We start from the raw sequence: 22,734 nt of genomic DNA on the forward strand, positions 1-22,734 counted from the left end.
GTCTTTCTATCTAGGACTAAGTCCTTTAGGAGCAACGAGCACCTGTTCATTTGTTTTGCAGGTGGCAATAAGGGGAAGAGAGCTTCTTCCCAAACCATCTCTAGGTGGATCGTTTCGGCCATACAGAAGGCATATAGTCAGGCCAAGGTGTCTTGTCCCTTGCAAGTTAAGGCTTATTCCACAAGGTCCCAAGCTTCATCTTCTGCGTTTTTGAAGGGGGTCCCTTTAGCGCATATATGTAAGGCTGCAACTTGGTCTTCATCTGACACTTTTATTAAACATTATGCAATTGACGTCAACACTTCTCAGGATGTGGCAGTGGCCAAGGCCGTTCTGCATTCTTTGTTTGTGTAATACGATAATAATAATAAAGCAAGGAGGAGTTTTTTGGGTGATTGCTGTTGTGTTGTGTGTTCTTATGAGATGTCATCTTAGTCTGAATTTTCACGTTTGGTTTTTTATTGATAATAAAAGTTGTACTTCTTCTGCAGAGTTCTCACCCGCCTCCTTTTATTGTGTCTGGAGCTTGGTACTCTCCCCATGTGGGGATGCACAGAAGAACGAAAATGAATACGGGATTTACATACCTGTAACTGTTGTTCATTGAGTTCTTCTGAGCAGACACACATCCCTCCCTCCTGTCCCGCTGTGAACTCTCAGATGTGGAATGGTGGAGTTCGCGGCGGCTCAGGAGAACTGAGGGAGAGGGGGTCGCCCCGCCCAGGTCACGTGCCCCGTTTAGGTGGGAAAGGCGGTTGGGCTACATGACTGGCCGGTGGCGACCCCTAGCGGAGCTCTTTGGAAGCTATCGGATTCCTCCGTCGGCAGGCCTGCGCTTGCGCAGTCCCCATGTGTGTCTGCACAGAAGAACTCAATGAACAACAGTTACAGGTATGTAAACCCCATATTAGGCTGATCCAATTTCCTCTCCTGTTCAGCATACATTTTGTTACCCAGCTGTTGTAAGCAGATCAGGCCATGTCACATACTACACCCACTGCTGCTTTTCGCAGGTAAAGCATGTACTTCAGAAGTCTCCCATATGAACCTACTGTTGGGGAAATTCTTAAAATCCTCAGTGTACCAATCTGAGGTGTCCCTCTTTCTTAGTCTGAATAATTAACCAAGACTTCAGAAATGATGATCTCAGAAGTAAACACCAGCAAACCAGTGCTTACGATTCTGATTTTCACAACATTTTAAGGTTCTGGAAACGTGTAACATATAATAAATGAGCTGGAATCCTTATAAGGGTCACCATTATATTTATTAATGTGGTTTTCATCTTATTTTCCAAATTAAATATTATGAATATTTTTTCTTGTGCAGTGGAATCGTCTATATTTTTCTGTGAATTGTGACCACATTTTTATTCCAACAGCTGAATAGGGAAAGCTTCAAACATTTTAAGAAGTCCAGTTACATTTGTATTTGTGTGCTTTGTTTTTCTGAAACAAAGCTCAGTATTAGGCACCACTGGTTACTGCCAGCTGGGACCTCACACTATAGTCACAGCTGTGCATTTAGCGTTTAAACCTGCTAAGAATAGCTAATTAGAAAAACCAAAGAGAACAAAGATCACATAGTAGACTAAGCACAATACCATTTCTGTTTGATATTTTTATGAATACTAAAATGTTTAGAGAACTAAGCAATAATTCTGAGTATCCAACTACAAGGAGAACTTCAGTATACCACATTTGCACACTTGATATCCTCACTTATAAATGTGGAGTTTTGCATACCACTAATTTAAATTCAGCTAATTTCATAATATGCCCTTTGCACGATCACTTATGTGAAATTTGAATTTTTCCTGGCAGTGAAAATAACATTTGGTTCATCCTGCATTAGAATTCATTATAGGAAAGAAAATATGAGGTTGGAATGCCAGAAAATATCAGGGTAATAATATGAATTGGGGTCATTGCTTGGTCAGAATACAAGGTTAGTGTTTTAGAAGATGGTTCTAAGCAAACAAGGGATCAATCAGTTAGGAAGAGAACTCTCTAAACTAGTAGTTCTCAACTGGTGCGATGTGTAAACTGGTGGGATACAGAGCTAGGTGAGACACAGGATTTCATAACAATAACTAACAGTGCAATCCTAAGCAAATCAATGGGCTTAGACGGGACTAACTATGCTTAAGATTGCCCTGTAAGAGTTCAGTTTCTCTCTGTTCCAATAATATTACTTGAATTTGTTTTACAGTTACTATAGCAATAAAATTTATACTTAAAACAGCATTATTATAATTTTAACCACTAAACAAAATAATAACTTTTTGTTTAATAGCAATAAAATTACTTCTAGCAATACTGCACCAAAGTACTGTTTTAATATCCTTAAAACTTATTGTAAGTAATAAATTTAATAACAGAATGTCTGTAAACATGTAAGTGGCCTTCTTGGAAAAAGTGGCCTTTTGTTCCCATCAGGGTGAAGACTCAGGTTCTTTTTTTTTAATGCATCACATATTACATTACAATACAGTCCCAGTTCTCCTATGATACATCTTTTACCCCTTTTGTAACCCTCCCCCCCCCGCAAGGTGGCCATCCTATAACTACAAATTAAATTTTTAGCCACGAGCACATTTTTTCCAATTTTCCAAATATAGCTGTATTGGCTTCTCCATTATATACCCATTGAAAATATACAGACCATTTCTCTTTTATCTCCTCCATTTTTCCATCCCATGCCTTATCTTTTTTTAAACATTCCAACATATCCGATTGAATATATTCATACAAGTAATCATTCCATCTTTCTAAGGTCCATTTTAAATTCTCCTTCCAACCGTATGCAATCACTGCATGTGCACCTAGTAACATTGCTTTAAAAATATCCTGGTTTTGTTTCTCAATTCTAGTGTTTCTCAATACACCCATGAATAATAGATCTACATCTATATTAAGGTTAACACATACCAATGCTATTTTTCCCCGTATCTTTTCCCAAAAATCTATGACCTTTGGACACTCCCACCATAAGTGGGAGTACCGCCCTTCTTTTGCATTGCAATGCCAGCAGTTAGGTTTCATCCCTTTAAGCATGTATGCCAACTGGACAGGAGTTCTTTACCACTTCATGATTATCTTTCTTTCAAGTTCTCTATACTTTTCTAGCTTAACTGTCTTCAAATTCACCATTAGGTTCTTTGAGAGGGGGACTGGTAGGACATAAGGTATGAAATGCTGAGAACCACTGCTTTCTAGACTCCCCATTCCATGGGATCTGCAAGACACATAAGTAGGCTCCATAAGGCTGGATGCTAAGCACTGTTCTCACTAGAGAGAGAAAATGTCTATAAATTTTGAAGCCACAGAAAAGGGTCCCTTTTTGTTGCTCCACTGAGCTAGTGTCCTTGACAGCGAGCCGAAGCTGGCTCATGGTGTGCTCTTCCTGAGAACCAAAGATAAGTCCATCTTTCTCACTGCTTGCTCTAAATAATGTTTCACTCCAATCCTCCTAATGGTCCAAATTAAGGCGGGAATATGCCCTATAACTAACACTGCTAGTCTTACCTACGTCACTTCTGCCAATTTCACTGTCTATGAACCTTGTACTGAATGGATCTCTAATTAAGTTACTTCGACTGTAATATCTGTGTGTTAACTGTGGAGAACTTGGGAACCTAACTGCCAGGGACTGACAGCCTGCTCAGATAAGTGAAACTTGTAACCGGAAATAGTGGGAGAGGTGATCTTGCAGATATAAGGGCTAATATGTGATAGCCAGTATCTTGAATTGAGCTACTGATGGATAGTCAATGGCTCAACCACAGAACGGGTATAATATGCATACTCCACCTAGCTCCTGATAGTAGCCAAGTTGCAGCATTTTGTACCAACTGGAGTCTCTGAGTTGACTTCAAGGGCAGACCTGTGTAGAGTGCATTACAGTAGTCTAGTCTCAATGTTACTGTGACATGGATCCAGGTGGCCAGATAAGCCTAGGTAAGGGGGCCATCTTTCAGAGTTGAAACATTAAACACACTATAATGCATTAATCACTGCCAAAATTATTTACATTTCAACAAACTATATTCTTGTAAATATGTTGTACAGTATATGATACAACATACACTGTATAGTATTATTATTATCCAGTGTGGGGTAGTAATTAGCAGTGTGGAGTAGAATCTGATGTCCCGATCAGAATCCCCACTCTGCTGTGGAAGCTTGTTGTGTGACTTTGTGCCAGTCACACTCTTTTCAACTGGAAAAATGGGGGGGGGAGCCAAGTTCTGAGACCTTTATTTATTTTGAGTGAGAAAATATGGAATTTTACTTATTACAAGAGAGAAAATACTTCATAGGTGCTCTTGTTTCAGTGCTTCACCAGATTTCCCAGTTTGGAAAAATGTAAAAAAGTTCTTGAGGGGAAACCCCCCCTTCATTTTCCCAATTTTTTTCTGGCCTTCCTATCTCTAATTCCTATATCCTATGTTTCTAAAGTTAATTAATTAATTTAATTGATTTCTGATCTATGCCAAGATGTTAAAGAAGGTTACATAATATGTTAACCCAAGCTACTTTGACAAAAGAAAATGCTAGTTTGATATGATTTATTCGTAAGAGTGATGTTATAGTTTAATTCAGATAACTGTTTTGAAGCTATTGGTTCATGGAGGAAAACATTATTTGTAGCTCCCAGATAACTTTTATTTAGTCCACTAGCATATTAGACGGCTATCTTGCAAAAAATGTATTGGCTGTAATTGTGAATTAGTGTGATAGTGCATAGGTACAAGTTTTAGCAGAGTGACATCCTGTCAGTTCACCTGCATCTTGTGCTACAAGGCAACATGTTGACTAAGGGGCTATGCTAACCTAGATTTATGTGTGGCCTTGTGGATGATGCCTCAGTGATTCTCTAACTTCACACCTTGTCTCCATCCATTTCTGTGCTATGTGATAGCCCAATGATATGTGTGGTGTTTTGGCAAAGTGCCAGTATCAGGTAATAATGGATAATTTGTGAGACCAGTAGAAAACCAAGAGTTGTGACATTACACCTACACAAAGGTTTTTGCAATCCATTTTGAATAGTTACTTGTTGGCCCAGCAGACCTTGAGATTAGATTGTTTAAAGCAGTGTTTTCCAACCTGTGGGCCCAACCCCCAATATAGATCATGAAGCCTGTGAAAGTGAGTCCCAAGCTTTTGCCTGTTTTATTGATATGTGCCTGCTATTATTTGTTTTAAGCGGGTCACATATCAAGTAAATTTGGATTTATGGGTCAATACATCAAATAGCATGGAAACCACTGGTCTAAAGAATTAACATGCACCTGCTGTTTTACATTAGGGCACTGTATTCTGGACTACTATGGGAAGTGGTCTAGAGTTAAGAGAATTTAAAGTACTTTTACAATGATAGGTGTGGAAACTTAATAGTGTGCAGGCAATTTAAACTGTTTCAAACACTTAATCAGATTGTGATCACACAATTCAAGTATTTCATCTGCCTTATATCTCAGTTTAGTAATGTATCTATACTTTCCTTTTCCTTCTTTGATCTAATGCCATTTAAACTTCAGTTTGTATTTCTGAGTACAGTAGTAATATTGGGCAAAAATTAAAACAAAAATATCTCTTTTTATTTAGATCTCTAGTTGTGGACTAGAAAGGAAAATTCAACTGTTTGTCTTCCAACTATGCCTTAAGCCACTTTACTTCAAAAATGTGCCTGGGAGCAGCATGGCTGATACATTCCTCATTGATTTCTTCTTCTCTCACATCACAGCATATGAACCATTCTTCACATCCAATCAAGTTTAAAGGGTGCTCAGGGTCCCCCCTCCCACTTCTTCTCTGTAGTCTTGCTCTATGTGCTTTCAGGTTTTTCAACTGCATTTCACTTCCCCAGCCAGAGGAGAAAACCCTGTTCTTGAGAGTAGTCCTCCCCGCTGTACTCAATAGGTGAAAATGGATAAGACTGGACTGCAAGCTGTGCACACGGTTGCTTCTCCTGGCAACCTCTGAAAGGGGAACATGGGACTGCTTGCTCTTGCATACTTGGAAAGCATGTGCTGTCATTGGCTTGGCTTATTGCCTTCTTGGTATCAGAAACTATATCAGCTCAGAACAGTGGCAGCTGTATGTGTGTGTGTATGGGCGGGGGGTGGGACGGTTAACGTGCTAGGGAAATTGCTCAGCTCTGGACTGGAGCAAATGTTTCCATGCCTGCTAGGAACCACCAGCTATCAGGGCTTCTATGCTTGCCCATCCTACGTGAAGAGTTGCATATGCCAAGGTTTCATGCTCAGATCTATGTGTTATTGGTGGTTTTATGGATACAAGTACACTGTAAGATAGCCACATCTTATTTATATTTTTACAATGTGTGTGTACCAAAATGCTTTCCTGAAACTAATCAAAAGAACTTCCCTACAGGCTTGGAAAAATAGCAGTAGTGTACAAAGGTGCAGCTTTTCTTAGATGATAACAGTTGATAGGTTAAAAAGAAAATAACATTTAGTTTTCAGTGTCTATATTCAGCCCGTGGAGGAGTACTTCCTTTTGTAATGTTTTGAGGTCGTAAATAGACACACCTTGTGTTCCAGAAGCTTAGATATGTATTCTCTCTGACTATTGAAAATGCCAGGACTGATTGAAGTATTTAATGGGACATCCAAACTTGCCTCATGTGTGATTTGGCTTGCTTTGTGCTGGATTGTACAAGGTAAATTTCATGGTCAGGGCTTTTCCTAAGAGATGTGAAAATTTCCAATTTTCAGGCTTTTCTTAATTATAAGTGTACTGAAACATAAGAGTCGCATAACATTGCTTCCGTATAGCCAAGAATAGCTACAGCTCATGCCACTGCTGTCTCTATCTCACCTACTTGTTTTTCCCAACACTGCACCTCTGTTGTCTGGCAAAGTTTTTGTTTATTTTCCCAAGCTAGTAGCTATTGTTGAACTGTTCAGAGCTTCGTTCTGAGTTGCAATTTTAACACCTCTACATACTCCACTCATTCTTTACCACAAATTTAGATTTTTAGTATGAAACATGGTTTTCTTCACTGTTATACAAAATATATGGCTGTATTCATAGATAGCTAATTTTGTTTCCATTCTAAATACATTTTCAATAAGCAAGAAATAGCTGTGATGTACAGAAACTGTTACTGGTTAATGTTAGCAGAACCTACGAAAGAAAGGGTAGGGAAGCTGTTAATTTCAGTTGGAATTATTATCAGTAACACCTGTGTATTCCTTGTGGTATTTCCTTTTGCTTCTAAAACATAGAAAGATACCTTAGGTTTCTAGTTTTTCAATAGTAAACTATTCTAAGACTTACAGTAAAAAGCCTTTCATTTTCTGTTGATTATAACTGTTAGGCTAACACTTCTTGGCTGCTGGATATTATTTTAGGAAGTAAAATGGCTGTTATGGCACATTCTTTGGGAACAATTTGATATTTCTTTGCTTGCATAGAGAGAAAATTGTGAAGGCTGAGGACCCGAGCAGTCAGTGTATCTACTCAGTGTATCCAGGCCCTGTATGTGCATAAAAAGTATGCAGTGTCATAGCCATCTCAAGCACAGTGCACCATTATGGAGCAGCGATAGGGGGCTCTCCGAGTCCTCTCAGCAGTTTATTCAGAGGGATGTATTATTTGCTCATGGTTTATTTGCATAGTATCTAGGGATGTGCAGGGCCAGGTCGATTCAGGTTTCCCGCTTCGGGTTTACCCAAAGCGGGGGGAAATTCGGGAGTACCATAATTCCGAAGCAGCGATTTGTGGTATTTTACTCGCTTCGGTATGCTCTGTAAATATTCGGAGCATACTGAAGCGACTCCTCCACCCCCACCCCCACGGCAACCCCTCCACACCTCACCCACTTACCTTGTGCTGGAGGGAGGGGGGAGGGTGATCAGCTGAATGGTGGCAGCTGCAGTGGCGGCGCATGGCAGCGGCGGCCTGGAGCCAGCCGGCTCCTCTGCTGCCGCACCACCTCCTACCACACCGCCTCCTCCGCCCCTCTGCGGCTCTGCGGGCGGCGGGGACAGCCGAAGCCATCGCAGGGCCAAAGTAAGTGGGGGTGGAGGCTGTTTGGATGGTGTTTAAAGGGCCCCACCACTGCTTGCAAGCAGCAGCAGGGCCCTTTAAACTAAGCCCCGAAGTTTTCTGAGGCATTCCAAATGCTTCAGAAAGCTTTGATTCGGGATTTCCAAATCTTTACGGATCGGTTCCGATTCGGGAATTTTCCCTGAAACGGATTTCTGAACCGCACACCCCTAATAGTATCCCCTTCCTTATGGGACTGAAGAGAAATAGAAAGGAACCTTCTAAAGTGATGTGCCCAAACTTTTGTTTGATCCCTTCCTATTTTCTACCTCCAGCTCCATAAATGGGGTGCCAGTGGGAGCTTCCTTTCCCTTGGATTGTCTGCTTATTCTGCACTGATCTGGTACAAAGCAGTGTTATTTGCATTTTACTCATGCCCTGTGTAGAAGGACTGGATGGTGCTTATAAACAAATACATTGCTGACACAGCTTCAATGGAAGTTTTAGCATCATGTGGATTTTCCACATCTCATCCTTTATTAATAAAGGTGTTTCCCAATATTTAGATACAAAGTAAGCAGTATTATGCTTGTTAGTCTTGACAGCAAGTCTTTATTTCTTCAGGATCTCCAGACATGGGTGGATGGTGCTAATGAAAATGGCTTTGTACTTGTTTCATTTGGAGCAGGAGTGAAATATTTGTCTGAAGATATAGCACATAAATTGGCACATGCTCTGGCAAGACTTCCTCAAAGAGTTATTTGGAGGTAAGTGTAATACTACAATGAATTTTTGCAATAGGTTTAAAGCATTTTTAGTGTATTCAGATGTAGATCGTATCTATGGGGTCCAAGGTTATTTTAGATTGGGAGTTTAAGCTGGTATATAGGGGCTGCTTAAAAACTTTATAGTCAAAATTGTAGACCCCATCCTGGCCTTCTACTTTCTTGGCCACAACAGCAAGGAGCTTTTAACGGGCAACATGAGCTTTGGGATTCTTGCCTGGAGCTGGCGCTCCATAACAAATAGCATCTCTGCCGTCTGTCCTGACCAAATTAAGTGGACAACTTCTTTCATCCATTGCTTGGCTTCAAGGGTAGTGAGACCACAGGTGGCAATGGCAGTTTCAGTGGCTGGCACGTCTGTTCCAGATGCACACAATCTAGCTAATTGGGTCAGGTCATCTCCGGTGGCCATGAGGTGAGCGTTAGAGATGATTGTGAGCCAGCTAATTCCTGTTTCTTTATTAAAGGGGCCTCGGTGGGCATCCAGGGGGCTTCTTGCATGATTTCCTGGTGCTCGCATTTGCTATTCACAGTGCATTTCTCTACAATTTTTTCCTTGACTGGGTGGAGGAGAACGAGTGGTTTCTCCTCAGGCTGAACATTAAATGGGGCAGAGGGCACAGAGTCCCTCAGTAAGGACCAGTAGGAGTCGGGGCTTGGGAGATCAGGGAGAATCTCCAGGTGGATGGAGGTGATCAGGGCAGTTTGGAGTCCTAGCTGCTGTTTAAGGGAATCGTTCTTCTGCTGGTATGCCTCGTGACTTACTGCAGCATGCTGTTCTTTTGCCTGGCTGGCAAGGAATTGGATGGCTTGCCGCGTCTGGGCAAGCTGTTCTTGTAACTCGGCTACCTAGAGTTCAAGATCTAGGGTACAGGCTTGGGACTCAGCTAACTTTAACTCGTTCCTTTGGGCAGCGGAAACAAATATGTTTTTATCTACCAGGTGGTCGAATCTTTCTGACCTTAACTTATCTAATTCCTGGGCCTGAATTTTAATTGCTTCTTGAGCTTCTTGGGGTGTGCTTGCTCAGTCATTGAGGGCGATCCATAAATCCCATGTTGCACATGTGTCTTTTTTAGAACTTTTAAGCTTCTTCTCACACTTTTTTTCTCATGAATTTTTAAAATTTTATTAGTAAGATTAAAAGCCCAGTAAAAAGGGCAAAGAAATTTTAAAAAGTAAAGAAAAAAGAATACAAAAAAGAAAGACAAAGATTAGAAATAACAAAGAACAATAATACAGGCTTTATTTTCCATTTTTCTATACACCTGTCATATTTTAACAAACATTATACTTTTAGTTTTGATAGCTCCAAAATTTGTCATTTCCAATACTGTCCCCCTTCTATTTATTTTTCCCAAATTTATCTTCTTAAAAATTAAATCCACAAATCATCAGTTCATTTTTCCTTGTCTCTCTCATGAAGAAACTCCAATAGGGGATTTCCAGTTAACCATAAAAATAGACAATGTTTTATCTCTGATCAGAGCTGTAAGTTTAGCCATCTCTGCTAACTTCGTCATTTTCGTAATCCAGTCCTCGATTAAAGGCAATACTGTACTTTTCTGTTTTTGCGCATATAAAAGCCTAGCTGCCGTGGTCATATATAGAAATAAAATACCATGTTGATTTTCCAAATGTTTATCCATTAATCCCAACAAAAAGGCTTCTGGTTTAAATTGTATATTGATCTTCAACATTTTTTGTATTATTATATGAATTTGTGACCAAAATTTTTTAGCTTTAGGACAAGTCCACCAAAGATGATTAAATGTTCCTTCTTTTTCAAACTGTCTTTTCATAATCAAAGCCCCATAATTTTTTATCTGATTTGAACCTTTCTAGAAGTTGAGCATAGAAAAACCATTGACATTCATAACCTTTAGCTTTTAAATTCTCCCTTGTCTTTAATTTACAGTCTCCATGTGAGAATTCTAGTAAGTCTCTGTAAGTCAACCATCCCTGTTTGGTAGTCATCTCCCTTCTATAAAATGCTTCCTGTTTTGAAATCCAAAGTGGTGTCTTCTGTGATAAACTCGGTTTGTGTTTATTCCAAATTCTCAAAATGGATCTCCTAATATAATGATTTTTGAAGTCTCCGTTGACCTTTATCATACCACAAATAAGCATGCCATCCAAATCCCAGGTCATGACCTTCCAATGTCAAGAGCTTCTCATTTCTCCTCACACTCTTTTTAAATGCTTCTCTTAAAGTTTGAACAGGATGTGGACCTTTAAAGGAGACCACCTCCCAGAGATTCTGACCCTGTTTCATGATCAATTTCTCAATTTTATCAAGACTTGGACTCTGAACATTTTTAACCTTTTTTCCCTCAAAAAGAAATCTTGGTCAGAGAGGGTCCACACTCCTTAGCCAGGGAGCTCCTGCTCACACTACCTGGTTGTTCAGCTGTAGAGCCCTTAATGAATCATGAACCACTGCTGGTTGTCCTCCCAGCAATGGACCTAGACAAATGAACCAGGTCCTAGGGAATGGGGGCTTACTCTAGCCTTTTAAACCTTGGTCCTGCTATCTGGCAGGGTTATAAGGAGGGAAATGAAATTGGTGGAACTTAAGTCTGCAGTTCAGCTGGGGTTTGCAGTGCGCAGGGGAGAGAGGGTTTTAAGGAATCAATCTGGGCCAACTGGTAAGGTATATTAATCTGGCTAATTTTCAGACAGGAGGAGCGCGTACTTTTCAACAGGGATAATTGCTAACCCTACTTAACATGCTGTGCAACTTGGCGGCTGATTTAAAGTTATGCAGCACAGTGGTTGATTTTCAAAGTTACACAGCTAAGCAGCCAAAATTTAAATTCTCATGTCTATTAGAGAGGCCTGTCCTGACCTCTAAACGACTGGAGGGAGCCTACCCTGACTCCTAACAGTTGCTTTCTACTTTCTACGAAGGAATGGGCCAGGCCTATCCTAACTTCACCCAACCCACATATAGCCCTGGAACAAGGATGAGCTCGGAAGGATGAATCCGTGCTGCCCATTTGCAATCCACTTAAACTCACAGTCTTGCGACACATGGAATGTAGGGGCATCTTGACAACATAGTCCAAAGTAGTGAAAAGGGGGAAAGGTTCCAATCCCAACCCCCAAATCAGGGGATACTAAAGATTCAAGCACAAAAGTTTCACAATCACACACACCTGTTCTCGAGAGTGCCTACGGGCAGGATTCCCTATGTCTGTAGATCTATAACATGTCATGAGTAATAGAAGTGCAGGATGTTGCTCACGGGCTCCACCATTCTTACCTGAATTGGTGTCCTTGAGAGTAGGGGGAATTAGCAGCAAGGAGAAGGCAATGCAAGAGGGGTAACAAGCAAGATCTTCACCAATTTTTATGGACTCCAAAGAAACTGACAAGACATGTTTTCGTCAAAAACAAAGAGTAATTTTTATTTAAAGGGGAAAATGCATACATACAGGAAGTAAGTCAAAAGCACACAAGATTCCTAGGAAAGCAGCGGTGAAAATTGGAATAGGTTTCAGGGATTTTTGGGAGATAATTACCTCTCCGATGAGAAAGTAGTCCACAGAGGAAGAGGGCTTCAAATGGCCAGCGTTCTCGACCAGGAGAGGCTCAGAAAGGGAGACTCTGAGGGTACAGTGCTCGGATCTGAATAAACGTGCACAGTTTGAGTGGGGCAAAGCTCAGATTCTTATAGGGCAAATCAGGCCCTATAAGAGTACTTGGAGTACTCTCCTGTGGAGAGTACTTCAGCCGTTAAGACAAAGGATCTTAATGGTCACCTCTGGGGAATGACAAAGGTTTGAGTACCTTTGATTGGTGCTACTGGGGTGAGACAAAGACATTAGATTAGTTACTCCTGGTGTTTTACAAAGAAAAGGCAGTTAATTAAATGTTCCTAGAGCTTGGCTGATGAATTTAGAGGTTTGATTAAATGTTCCCGGAAGAACTGCAAACTTATCAGAGTTGATTGATGGTCCTCGATTGCAGGACAGGATCTACTCAGTGGGAAGAGGGGAGTTTGGAATGCTTAAGGTGGTGACTCACGACCACCTCTATTGTCAAAGATAGCACGTTCCGCAGCATGGGGAGGCAGGAGGCAACCATGCCCAGTTGCTCACCTTGTATTCACATTTCATTCATGTTTCATTCTCCCGGGCGGGATCCAGCAAAGCTTTGCTCAGCTGGCTGGTTTGCTAATGCGAATTAAAGCACATCAGATTCACTGGCTTATAATTTTTATATCATAAGCAGCTATTCAATGGTGGAGGCCGGGCTGACTACTCACATGCCTTCTTATAACTTATAGTCTAGAGATATTCACCAAGACATTGTTTTGCTGTGCTTTGCAGAAGAATCTCATATTTTCTGGCATGCATATCTAACAATGAAGAACAATCAACTTGCAGCTGGACAGGTTTTAACATACTTGTCTGTGATGATGTCTGTGATGCAAGACAATGTTAGCTATTTGCCAACAATAAATGTTCCTAAAACTGAAATGTCAATTATTTCTATATTCTTAAACCAGTCTATCAACCTCATTCAATCTAGTTGTCTAAGATTGAGTGGTTTTGATCAAGCACTTTATGCAAAAGCTGTAGAAAATGTATGGAAACATCCTTAAAAAGGTAAGCATGGAATGAGTGTATTTCACATTGTATGCACTTCTTTGGCTGTCATTGATAACCAGTTACAAATGCTGGACTGTGGCATTTGTCCATTGAATTAGGCACAATTGCAGAAGATTCATTAGCTAAGGTAATAGATGGTCACAAATATAAACATGCAGTCAAACTTCACAAACTAATTCACAAAGCTCATGGCAGGGTTTCTAGTTATGGTAGAAGGACATTCATGGATAAGACATTGTGTATTTGAATGTAATGATAATAAACAGCAATTTTTGCCAAGATGTACATACAGCTTTACTGAAGGAAATCCTTGATTATCCATCATGTTCAAGGATTATGGAGCTCTTTGAGGACTTCAGTAATAACCTCAGATATGTCTGTCAGCATTCTGAGTATCTTATCTAGACACAGTAGAAATTCTTCTGGGATTAATTAGAGCATCACCTGAAGGTGATTGGATGTTTCACTTGACATGGATCTGGGCAATGAGCCCATGGTTCTTCACTTGTCAGAATGATGCCCACTACCTTCCATACTCTTATGCCCACATGACCACTCTTCCCTTTGAATATCCAGACATACATGATTATTTCATGCAAGGTAGATTTTCAGTGCAGTTAGGATCTAGCAACCCATTTGGGTAAATTCCTGTATACCTGACAATAGAAGCAACAGTGAACATAGATACTCAAACACCAGGAAGAACAAAGAGATACAGCCTCAGTCCAGGAGCTGTCAGTAAGTCTTATCTAACATCAGAATTCAGGAGCATGTTTCTGAAGCTGAAAGGCATGATTCATCATTTGAGCTCATGAAATTAGAGAAGCAGCGTATTAGGAATTTAAAAAGATGCATTTGGAAGTAAACTCTACAAATTACCATTTTTCATCACAAGTTGTCCAAGCAGAACCTGAGAACATTTTCCAGTATCAATAAAAGTTATGCTATTATGGTAAAACTAAGGAAGCTGACCTCAAGGCTGACTGAAACCTCTTTGGGCATATGGTCCTTGCTGCCCAAATTAGACAAATGCATATCAGAAATGGCTTAACTCATCCTCAAAGACTTTTGCCTTGGCACTTGCAAAAGAAAATGGATCAGTCCGGAAGATTAACAAGGCTATGCTTGCCAGGGTGTTGGGAGAAAAATGTATATTCTGCAGAAAACAGACCAGTCCCATCTACCTGCATCATTGATGGAATGAATTTAGTACAAAAGAGGAAGGGTAATGAGCTGCTAACAGAATCTATATTCTGTGTTATATTTCATGAAGGTACCCACAGTGAAAGGATAGGCAGTGTTTTTGATGTATACCTGGAAATGTCTATAAAAATGCTGAAAGATGCAAGGAATAACTGTTTGCCTGCAGGAGAATAATATCGCACCAAATCCATCAGTAAAATGATATCTGTGCAGCTCATCCACTGAGCCTGTGCTCATCAAATTCCTAGTCCAACAATGTCGAATTACATGAAGAGGTTGGAAGAGAAAACATTTTATAGAGCAACTAATGAGGCCTGTTTCAAGATTACCAGAAACCATCGGGAAAGAAGTATGTGAGCTGAGGTCTAAACAAGAAGACACAGACACTAGGTTGCTACTACATGCATTACACGCAGCAAGGGCTGGGACAAAATCTGTTGTTTCATAAGGCACAGATACACATATTAGTATACCTTGGATTTGTAAGTGAAATACCATGCCCCATGTTTGTTAAATGTGGAACAAAGAGCCACACAAGATTTATTGACATAAGCAAACACAGAAGTTACCTTGGACAGAATGTGTCCGTTGCCTTGACTACATGCCTTCACAAACTGTGAGTGTTTTCGCAGACTGAGGAAAGTTGACTCAGTTGAAACTACTGAGAAAAATCAAGAACTACTAGAACACAGTCAACTAGGGAAGACATGGGATATCTCTACAGAGCTGTTTGAGAAGGCACAGCAGTTCACCTGTCAAATGTATGTTCCAAATAACTGAACTGCTTCTGTAAACAAACTATGCTAGGAACACTTTTGTGCCAAGCATGGAGAGGCAGAGCTCAGCCAGCATCCATTATGCAAGGATTGTCTATTCATGCACATGCTTAGGGCCAGCTTCCCAGCAGGAATGTGGAGATACAGTTAAGAAAGCCAGCCAAATGTACCTAGGCCAAAGATGGATGATAGAGATGACAATCCTGTCACCACTTGGATGCATGAACTACCAGCACCAATTGCAATTTTGCAGATGTTATCATGCAAGTATGTGTCTTCCTGTCAACTGCCAAACTGCTCATATCTGCCCAGTGGACTTACTTGCACTGCTGTATGTAAATTACACACGTGGCAACCAGAAAAAACACACACCCAAATGTGGACTTTACAGTTGAATTTGAGGACTCAGAAGATGATTTCAGTGATGATGAACATTAAAAATAGTGCTTTCTCTGTGGTAATCTCCACCTTATGGAATGGCCTTCTTGAGGAGGTCAGGAAAGCTCCCATTCTCTTGGCTTTCTACAAGCTATGCAAAATGGAATTATTCAGGAGGGCTTTCTACCCAGATTATAGGGCTGTGTCATAAGAAATAGCTCAGAGAGATGCATTGGTAGGGACAGGGACTATAGACTGTGCTGCTGTGAACTTTCTGCTGCTGTAGATATGCTCCTACTAGGGAGCATATCTACATATGCCATGTTAACTAGTTACACTTTGTTTCAAAAAGATTTCATTTCTGTCCTTGCCTTTGTGCTTGTTTCAAATTTTCTGCTACCATTCTCTGTTGTATCTGCTCACTGAATGTCCTAGCTGTTGCTTAATTGTATTTCACTTTCGTTGTGTAATCTACCTTGAGAAAGGCGGACTATAAATAAATAAATAAAAATTAGATGTTAGCAGTTGTGAAATGATAATTTAAGCTTTGAAAATAAAAACGTATGCATGTTGAACATTTTCTGATCTCACAAAATTAAAAGATTTTTCTTTGCAATAACATACTTGCAAATCCAAGGCATAGCATGAGGGCTGGATAGCCTTCTGTGTGCTACACTTCATATATTTTTGTTTGTTTATATTTGTATAGTTTTTTGCATTGCATTTTGCTGTCAGGGATTTTTACCTTTAGTGATAAGTCACTTTGATCAGTAGAAAAATGACTAACAAATGTATATATACATATTTTTTTCTTATGAACCTGAATTTGAAATGATTTTTCTTCTTGTATATTTTAGGTTTTCAGGAAATAAACCTAGGAATTTAGGCAACAATACAAAACTCATAGAATGGTTACCACAAAATGATTTGCTTGGTGAGTATGGGAAACAGTGATAGTCTTTAAACTTACATGCTCAGACACAAATATCCTTTTATGTCTACTTTAACTAGATATTTGATTGCTAGATTATTTGATTGCTGGATTAGGGACAAATGCTTTCAAGACCTAAATGTGTATAGAAAAATAGATTACTCAACTGAGTAAGTCCAGACTGATAGTAACCTTATCTGAGTTGTTCATGTATGTTTTGAGCAAAACACTTCTTCCAGTTATGATGTAAATTGTAAGTGATGGTTGTTGTGGGTTTTCCAGGCTGTATTGCCGTGGTCTTGGCACTGTAGTTCCTGACGTTTCGCCAGCAGCTGTGGCTGGCATCTTGTATGGATGCTACGCTTTGTAGTCCTGATGTAAACTTGTCCACAGCTGCAGGGTATACGGTATACTCCTGCAGAGGTGAGGGGGTCTCTACTGTCTTTTGCTGATCATAGCATCTGTTGTATTTTTCGGGTGGGTCTGAATACTGCTTGAAGGTTATGCTTTTTCATAAGCTTTCCCATCTGATCAGTAATTCCTTTGATATATGGCAAAAACACTTTCCCTGTAGGAGACTGTTTTTCCTTGGTTGTTTGATTCATCCTGAGTTTGATTGCTCTTCGGATTTCATTTCTGGAGTAGCCATTTGCCTAAAGTGCGTGGTTTAGATGATTAATTTCCTCATTGAGAAAGTGCGGCTCACATATCCGTCTTGCACGATCCACTAACGTTTTCATTATGCCTCTTTTCTGTCGGGGGTGGTGAGTTTTTGTGTAAGTACCGATCAGTGTGAGTTGGTTTCCTGTAGACCTTGTGACCTAACTGAAAGTTTGCTTTGTGGATGACCAAGGTATCCAGGAATGGGAGTTTTCCCTCGATTTCTTTCTCCATTGTGAATTGTATGTTCAGGTGGATGTTGTTGAGATGATTCAAAAACCCCATCAATTCTTCCTCCCCATGGCTCCAAATGATAAATGTATCATCCACAAACCGGAACCATACACTAGGTTTGTGGGGTGCTGATTCTAGAGCTGTTTTTTCAAAATGTTCCATATAGAAGTTTGCTATAACTGGGCTGAGAGGGCTCCCCATGGCCACCCCATCCATCTATGTTTTTGCCATATATCAAAGGAATTACTGATCAGATGGGAAAGCTTATGAAAAAGCATAACCTTCAAGCAGTATTCAGACCCACACGAAAAATACAACAGATGCTACGATCCGCAAAAGACAGTAGAGACCCCCTCACCTCTGCAGGAGTATACCGTATACCCTGCATCTGTGGACAAGTTTACATCGGGACCACAAAGCGTAGCATCCAGACAAGAATAAAAGAACACGAAAGACACTGCAGACTTGGACAACCTGAAAAATCAGCAGTGGCTGAACATAGCCTAACTCAAACAGGGCACAGTATCTTATTCCAGGACACCAAAATACTGGACAACACTTCCAACTACTTTGTCAGACTGCACAGGGAAGCCATTGGAATTCACAAGCATAAGCAAAACTTCAACAGGAAAGAAGAAACCTTAAGAATGAACAGAGCATGGTTTCCAGTTCTGAAAAACACCAGGCTAACAAAACACTCTACACCTGACAATAGCCCTGCAGAGAAGATTAGCACATCAAGCATCAATGCATATGCAAAAGAACCTCCTCAGGATACAGTGAAGCCTCCCGCCATTAGCATTCCACACCCTGGGAAACCCTTACAGGATGACTCAGCTCAACCCCACCCCTCCTGAGTAGATATAAATGACCTGCCAACATCTTTTCCACACTGTGACACTGAGAGATCTCTGTCTTTTGGTGCTACACCTCTGAAGATGCCAGCCACAGCTGCTGGCGAAACGTCAGGAACTACAATGCCAGGACCACGGCAATACAGCCCGGAAAACCCACAACAACCATTGTGTCTGGCCGTGAAAGCCTTCGACAGTACATTAAATTGTAAGTGCTTGCCACTGATGTTATTTCCTTACTACTAATGATGTAAAGGTCTTTCTTATGCATCAACACAATAATAGAAGCTAAGCCCTTAGGATGCTAAAAAATTGAAGTCTAGAAGTGGTAACTGTGCCTTATGTTCAAGAGATTACAAAGATTACTATAGACTATATATACTATAGACTATATACTATTACAAATATTACTATAGACATTCATCGAGCCTCTCATGTGCTGTCACTAGGAAAGTGAAGCATTTGATTTTGTTCACATTATTGCTGTTAACATCAGGAAGCAAGGATGCAGATGTTTGATCTCATGGAAAACTGGGGATGGTGGTAGTCAGGAAGCAATCACTTCGTTACATGATTTTCAGATATGGCTGCAGTAGAGGAAACAATTGACCCATCTGCAAGTCAAAAGACAAGAGAAACTTGATATTGCTAATAATTGTTATTGTTAAAATGGAAAGGATAATTTGGAGTAATAATGAAATAATGAGGTTTTCTTACTATCAAATAACAAGCAGGAATAGGTTTGAATCCGGTTTGTGTAGTTCCGATGGGAAATATATACTAATTAGACTCAATAATAATAATAATAATAATAATAATAATAATAATAATAATAATAATAATTTCTATTTTAATATTGATAAAGATCATGTTTTTTGCACTCTGTATTTTAACAACCCTTGTAGCACATAGTTTTATATTTGTCTTGATTTCCCCCTTCTTTCCCTCTTTCTTCTTTTGTACCCCTTTTTGCTTTAATAAAATAAAAATTATTTGGAAAAAAAAGACAAGAGAAACTTCATGCAGATGGGAATGTCCTGCTTATTCAAATGCCCATTTTTATTTTCATTCCTGTTTCATACGCATAGATTTCTGCTATATTGAATGATAAAATATGTTATGTGAAAAGCAATTCTTCCTATAACTTGCCTTTTACTTCTTTAGGTCATTCTAATATTAAGGCCTTCCTTAGTCATGGTGGTCTGAACAGCATTTTTGAAACTATGTACCATGGTGTACCTGTGGTAGGAATTCCTCTCTTTGGAGACCATTATGACACTATGACCCGAGTTCAGTCCAAAGGCATGGGGATATTACTAAACTGGAAGACTATTACTGAGGATGAATTATATGAAGCTTTGGTGAAAGTTATTAATAATCCCAGGTAATGCTGCCATTTTCTTTTCTTTTGCCAAATTTTCACTGATAGAAGTTTTAAGAAGTAGCTAGTAACCATGGCCTTGATCCTGTACCTTGTTCCCTTTTGTACAGCTCTCCATCAGTTGTGCAGGAGATCTTTCATTGCAGAATGTCTTAATCAGGCAATAGGTGCCTTTGTCTCACTATAAGAGACGTGTCTTATGTGAGCAGAAGCACTGGAGGAATGCACACTGCAGCAGATAATATAACCTCTGCAACTGAGAACATTGCTGGACAAGAGGAAGCAAGGCATTGGATCCAAGACTTTGAGTCTAATAGGTTAATTTGTATAACATTATGTGTGGATGATGAAGCAATGTGTAGCAATACTGCATAATATTCTGAGTTTGTCTTCTAATTATTCGTTTCCACAGCTACCGACAACGGGCTCAGAAGCTGTCTGAAATTCACAAAGACCAACCTGGTCATCCTGTTGATCGAACCGTCTACTGGATTAATTATATCCTTCGGCACAATGGAGCACACCATCTACGTGCTGCTGTTTACACCATATCTTTATATCAGTATTTCTTATTGGATGTTGCCTTTGTTATACTGCTTAGTACTGCCTTACTCTGCTACGTTTTGGCCAGGATAGCAAAATTTGTCCGCAAGCAAAGTAAACATCTTTGGTCTGTTGATGAACACACTACTGTTAATGGACATTACCAAAATGGGATACCAAATGGCAAGTATAGAAGAAATGGCCACATTAAACATGAAAAAAAGGTGAAATGAGCCAACTACCCTATGTACATTAGCAGAGAATCAGTTCTAGAATTGAATTTTATAGCTGTAACTTAGTTTAACACCTACCTAAAGTAAAACCTCAATAAACAGTTCTAACGCTCCCCTACAGTATGTAATCTTATGCAATTAAATTCTACAGAACTAAAGAAACACTTTAAAAAAAAAAAACAAAGCACAACCTAAAATGCAAAATGTATTTTATTCTTAATACTGATGCAGAAAGGTTATTCTGGCACTGAAGTTTAGAAGCCTTAATTCTATGATGTAATTCAGTAAGTATATTTATGGACTCTCCATTTGTGAATCTAGACATATATGTCCCCAATAAGAAAAGGTTTCCCATTACTTGCAAAGGTATTTCCTATTTTCCTAGACTCAATCTTACGTTAGAGGAGAGAGCTTTGTTGTATTTCTCTAAGGTTCAATGATGTTACTTAAAGTCATCTTTTCTGGAGTTTGGTACACAGCAGTTAATCAACTGCTGGATCAAAATGCAGCCATATAAATCATATTCTGAAAAAGCACCAAAGAATATGATACTAATACACCAGACTTTTGATAGACTATTTAACTTTTCTTTACTTTTCCATTTCTGTGCAGAAATGGAAATTGCACAAGAGTACAGTAAGCTGTAATTTTATATTTATGTATACTTTAGCTGTATTTTTGCCTTTCCCTTATAACTATAATTTTTGCCATTATATGGGTATTTTACTCCAGGAATTAAAAGGGCTGTGTGAATAGATTGGATAGTTAACAAAAATAAATGAAGTGCAGGGGAAAAAATATTCCCCAGGCTCTTTGGAGAAGGTTTTGCCATATCCCTTGAGCAACGCAGAATCAAACCACTTTGGAGGTTTGATATAACGTTGAACGTCTTTCCTTTTAATTACTGCATTATTGCTATGGATATTATTACAATTAAGTTTTTCCCTAAATCACAGTGTTTCAGAGGTTCACTTTGAATAGTTCTGTTTGTGCTCCTTATACTGGTCTGGGTCACAAATCCATGTTACATAGTTGCCAACATCAGTTCTTGGAATAAAACGGAGGCAATCTATTGGTCAGTTGCCGCTATCTTAGAGGTTTGATTTCATGTATGACGTTAAACCTGATTAGGACGTTTGCCTCTTCCCATGTCCACAACAGCCCTTCAGCACAACACTCTTTGAATCACTGTACTGATACAGGACTTTTCTGGCTTTAACACAAAGAATGGGAACGCAGGGCATTGGACATAAAATCAGGACTGTCCTGTTGAACCAGCGTTGGCAACTATGAGTTTATTAATTTTCATGTCATTCTGTTTACTTGGAATTTGCACTACACATGTTGTGAGTGTATACTTTATTTATTTACATTTTGAAAATCCCATGTCTGACAGCAGTGGGGGGTGGGGGGAGTCCATTTAATGAGTATTGTTCACTAACATGGGAAACGTTCTGAAACAATACAGAATGCTAAGATCATCTTTGTACACGGTGACATGAAATTTCATTTTATCCCATCAGGAGCCTCAATCTTAATAGCAATAAAGTAGCACTGCAAATATGTTTCTAATATTCAGTACAAGCAATTGTACTGCTTTCCAGATACTTGAAGAAAATATTATAAATAAGCCTGTTAGCTTTATCTTTTTACAATCCTGTCAATACGTGGCAACTAAAGGAACACATAGAGGCAATGAATGGTGGGAGAGTGACAGAACCTAGAGTGTATGGATGAGTTGGTTTTAATGTTTTTCGTATTGAAGAAAGTACACAAGCACTGACCGGATGATTAAGAATAATTTAATCTCCACTGTGATAAAAACTTAAGCAATAAACATGGATTTAATATAGAATCAAATTGTTGGAAGCACATTTTTGTTCAAACATGCTTGTCCATTTATACCATTTATACTACACAGTGTATGGATTAATATATTTGTTCAACTAGTCATGATTCTTGAGCCTCAAAAATGATGGTGTGAATAGACTTCAGTTTCCTAGGCCCTGTTTGCACAATCAGTTTTGCTGAAATAATGAGCCCTGAAATTACTTCAGAGTTCAGACTCTGATTTGTTTGGTAAGAAAGCAATTCCTATATAATTATACCTTTGATCTAA

The 22,734-nt window shown here is 39.5% G+C and overlaps 1 protein-coding gene across 1 annotated transcript in view; it reads left to right on the forward strand.

Annotated features, from left to right (window-relative positions):
* Positions 1–22,447, forward strand: part of UGT8 (UDP glycosyltransferase 8) — a 36,773-nt gene extending 14,326 nt beyond the window's left edge. Inside the window, exons 2-5 of the mRNA XM_054990304.1 lie at positions 8,646–8,788; positions 16,637–16,713; positions 19,623–19,842; positions 20,252–22,447. Of these exons, the coding sequence (XP_054846279.1) occupies positions 8,646–8,788; positions 16,637–16,713; positions 19,623–19,842; positions 20,252–20,615 (804 nt within the window). The 3' untranslated portion in view covers positions 20,616–22,447. The remainder of the gene's footprint in view (positions 1–8,645; positions 8,789–16,636; positions 16,714–19,622; positions 19,843–20,251) is intronic.
* The last annotated feature ends 287 nt before the right edge of the window (positions 22,448–22,734 follow it).

This window comes from Eublepharis macularius, chromosome 10 (assembly GCF_028583425.1).
Source record: "Eublepharis macularius isolate TG4126 chromosome 10, MPM_Emac_v1.0, whole genome shotgun sequence".
Lineage (NCBI taxonomy): Eukaryota > Metazoa > Chordata > Lepidosauria > Squamata > Eublepharidae > Eublepharis > Eublepharis macularius.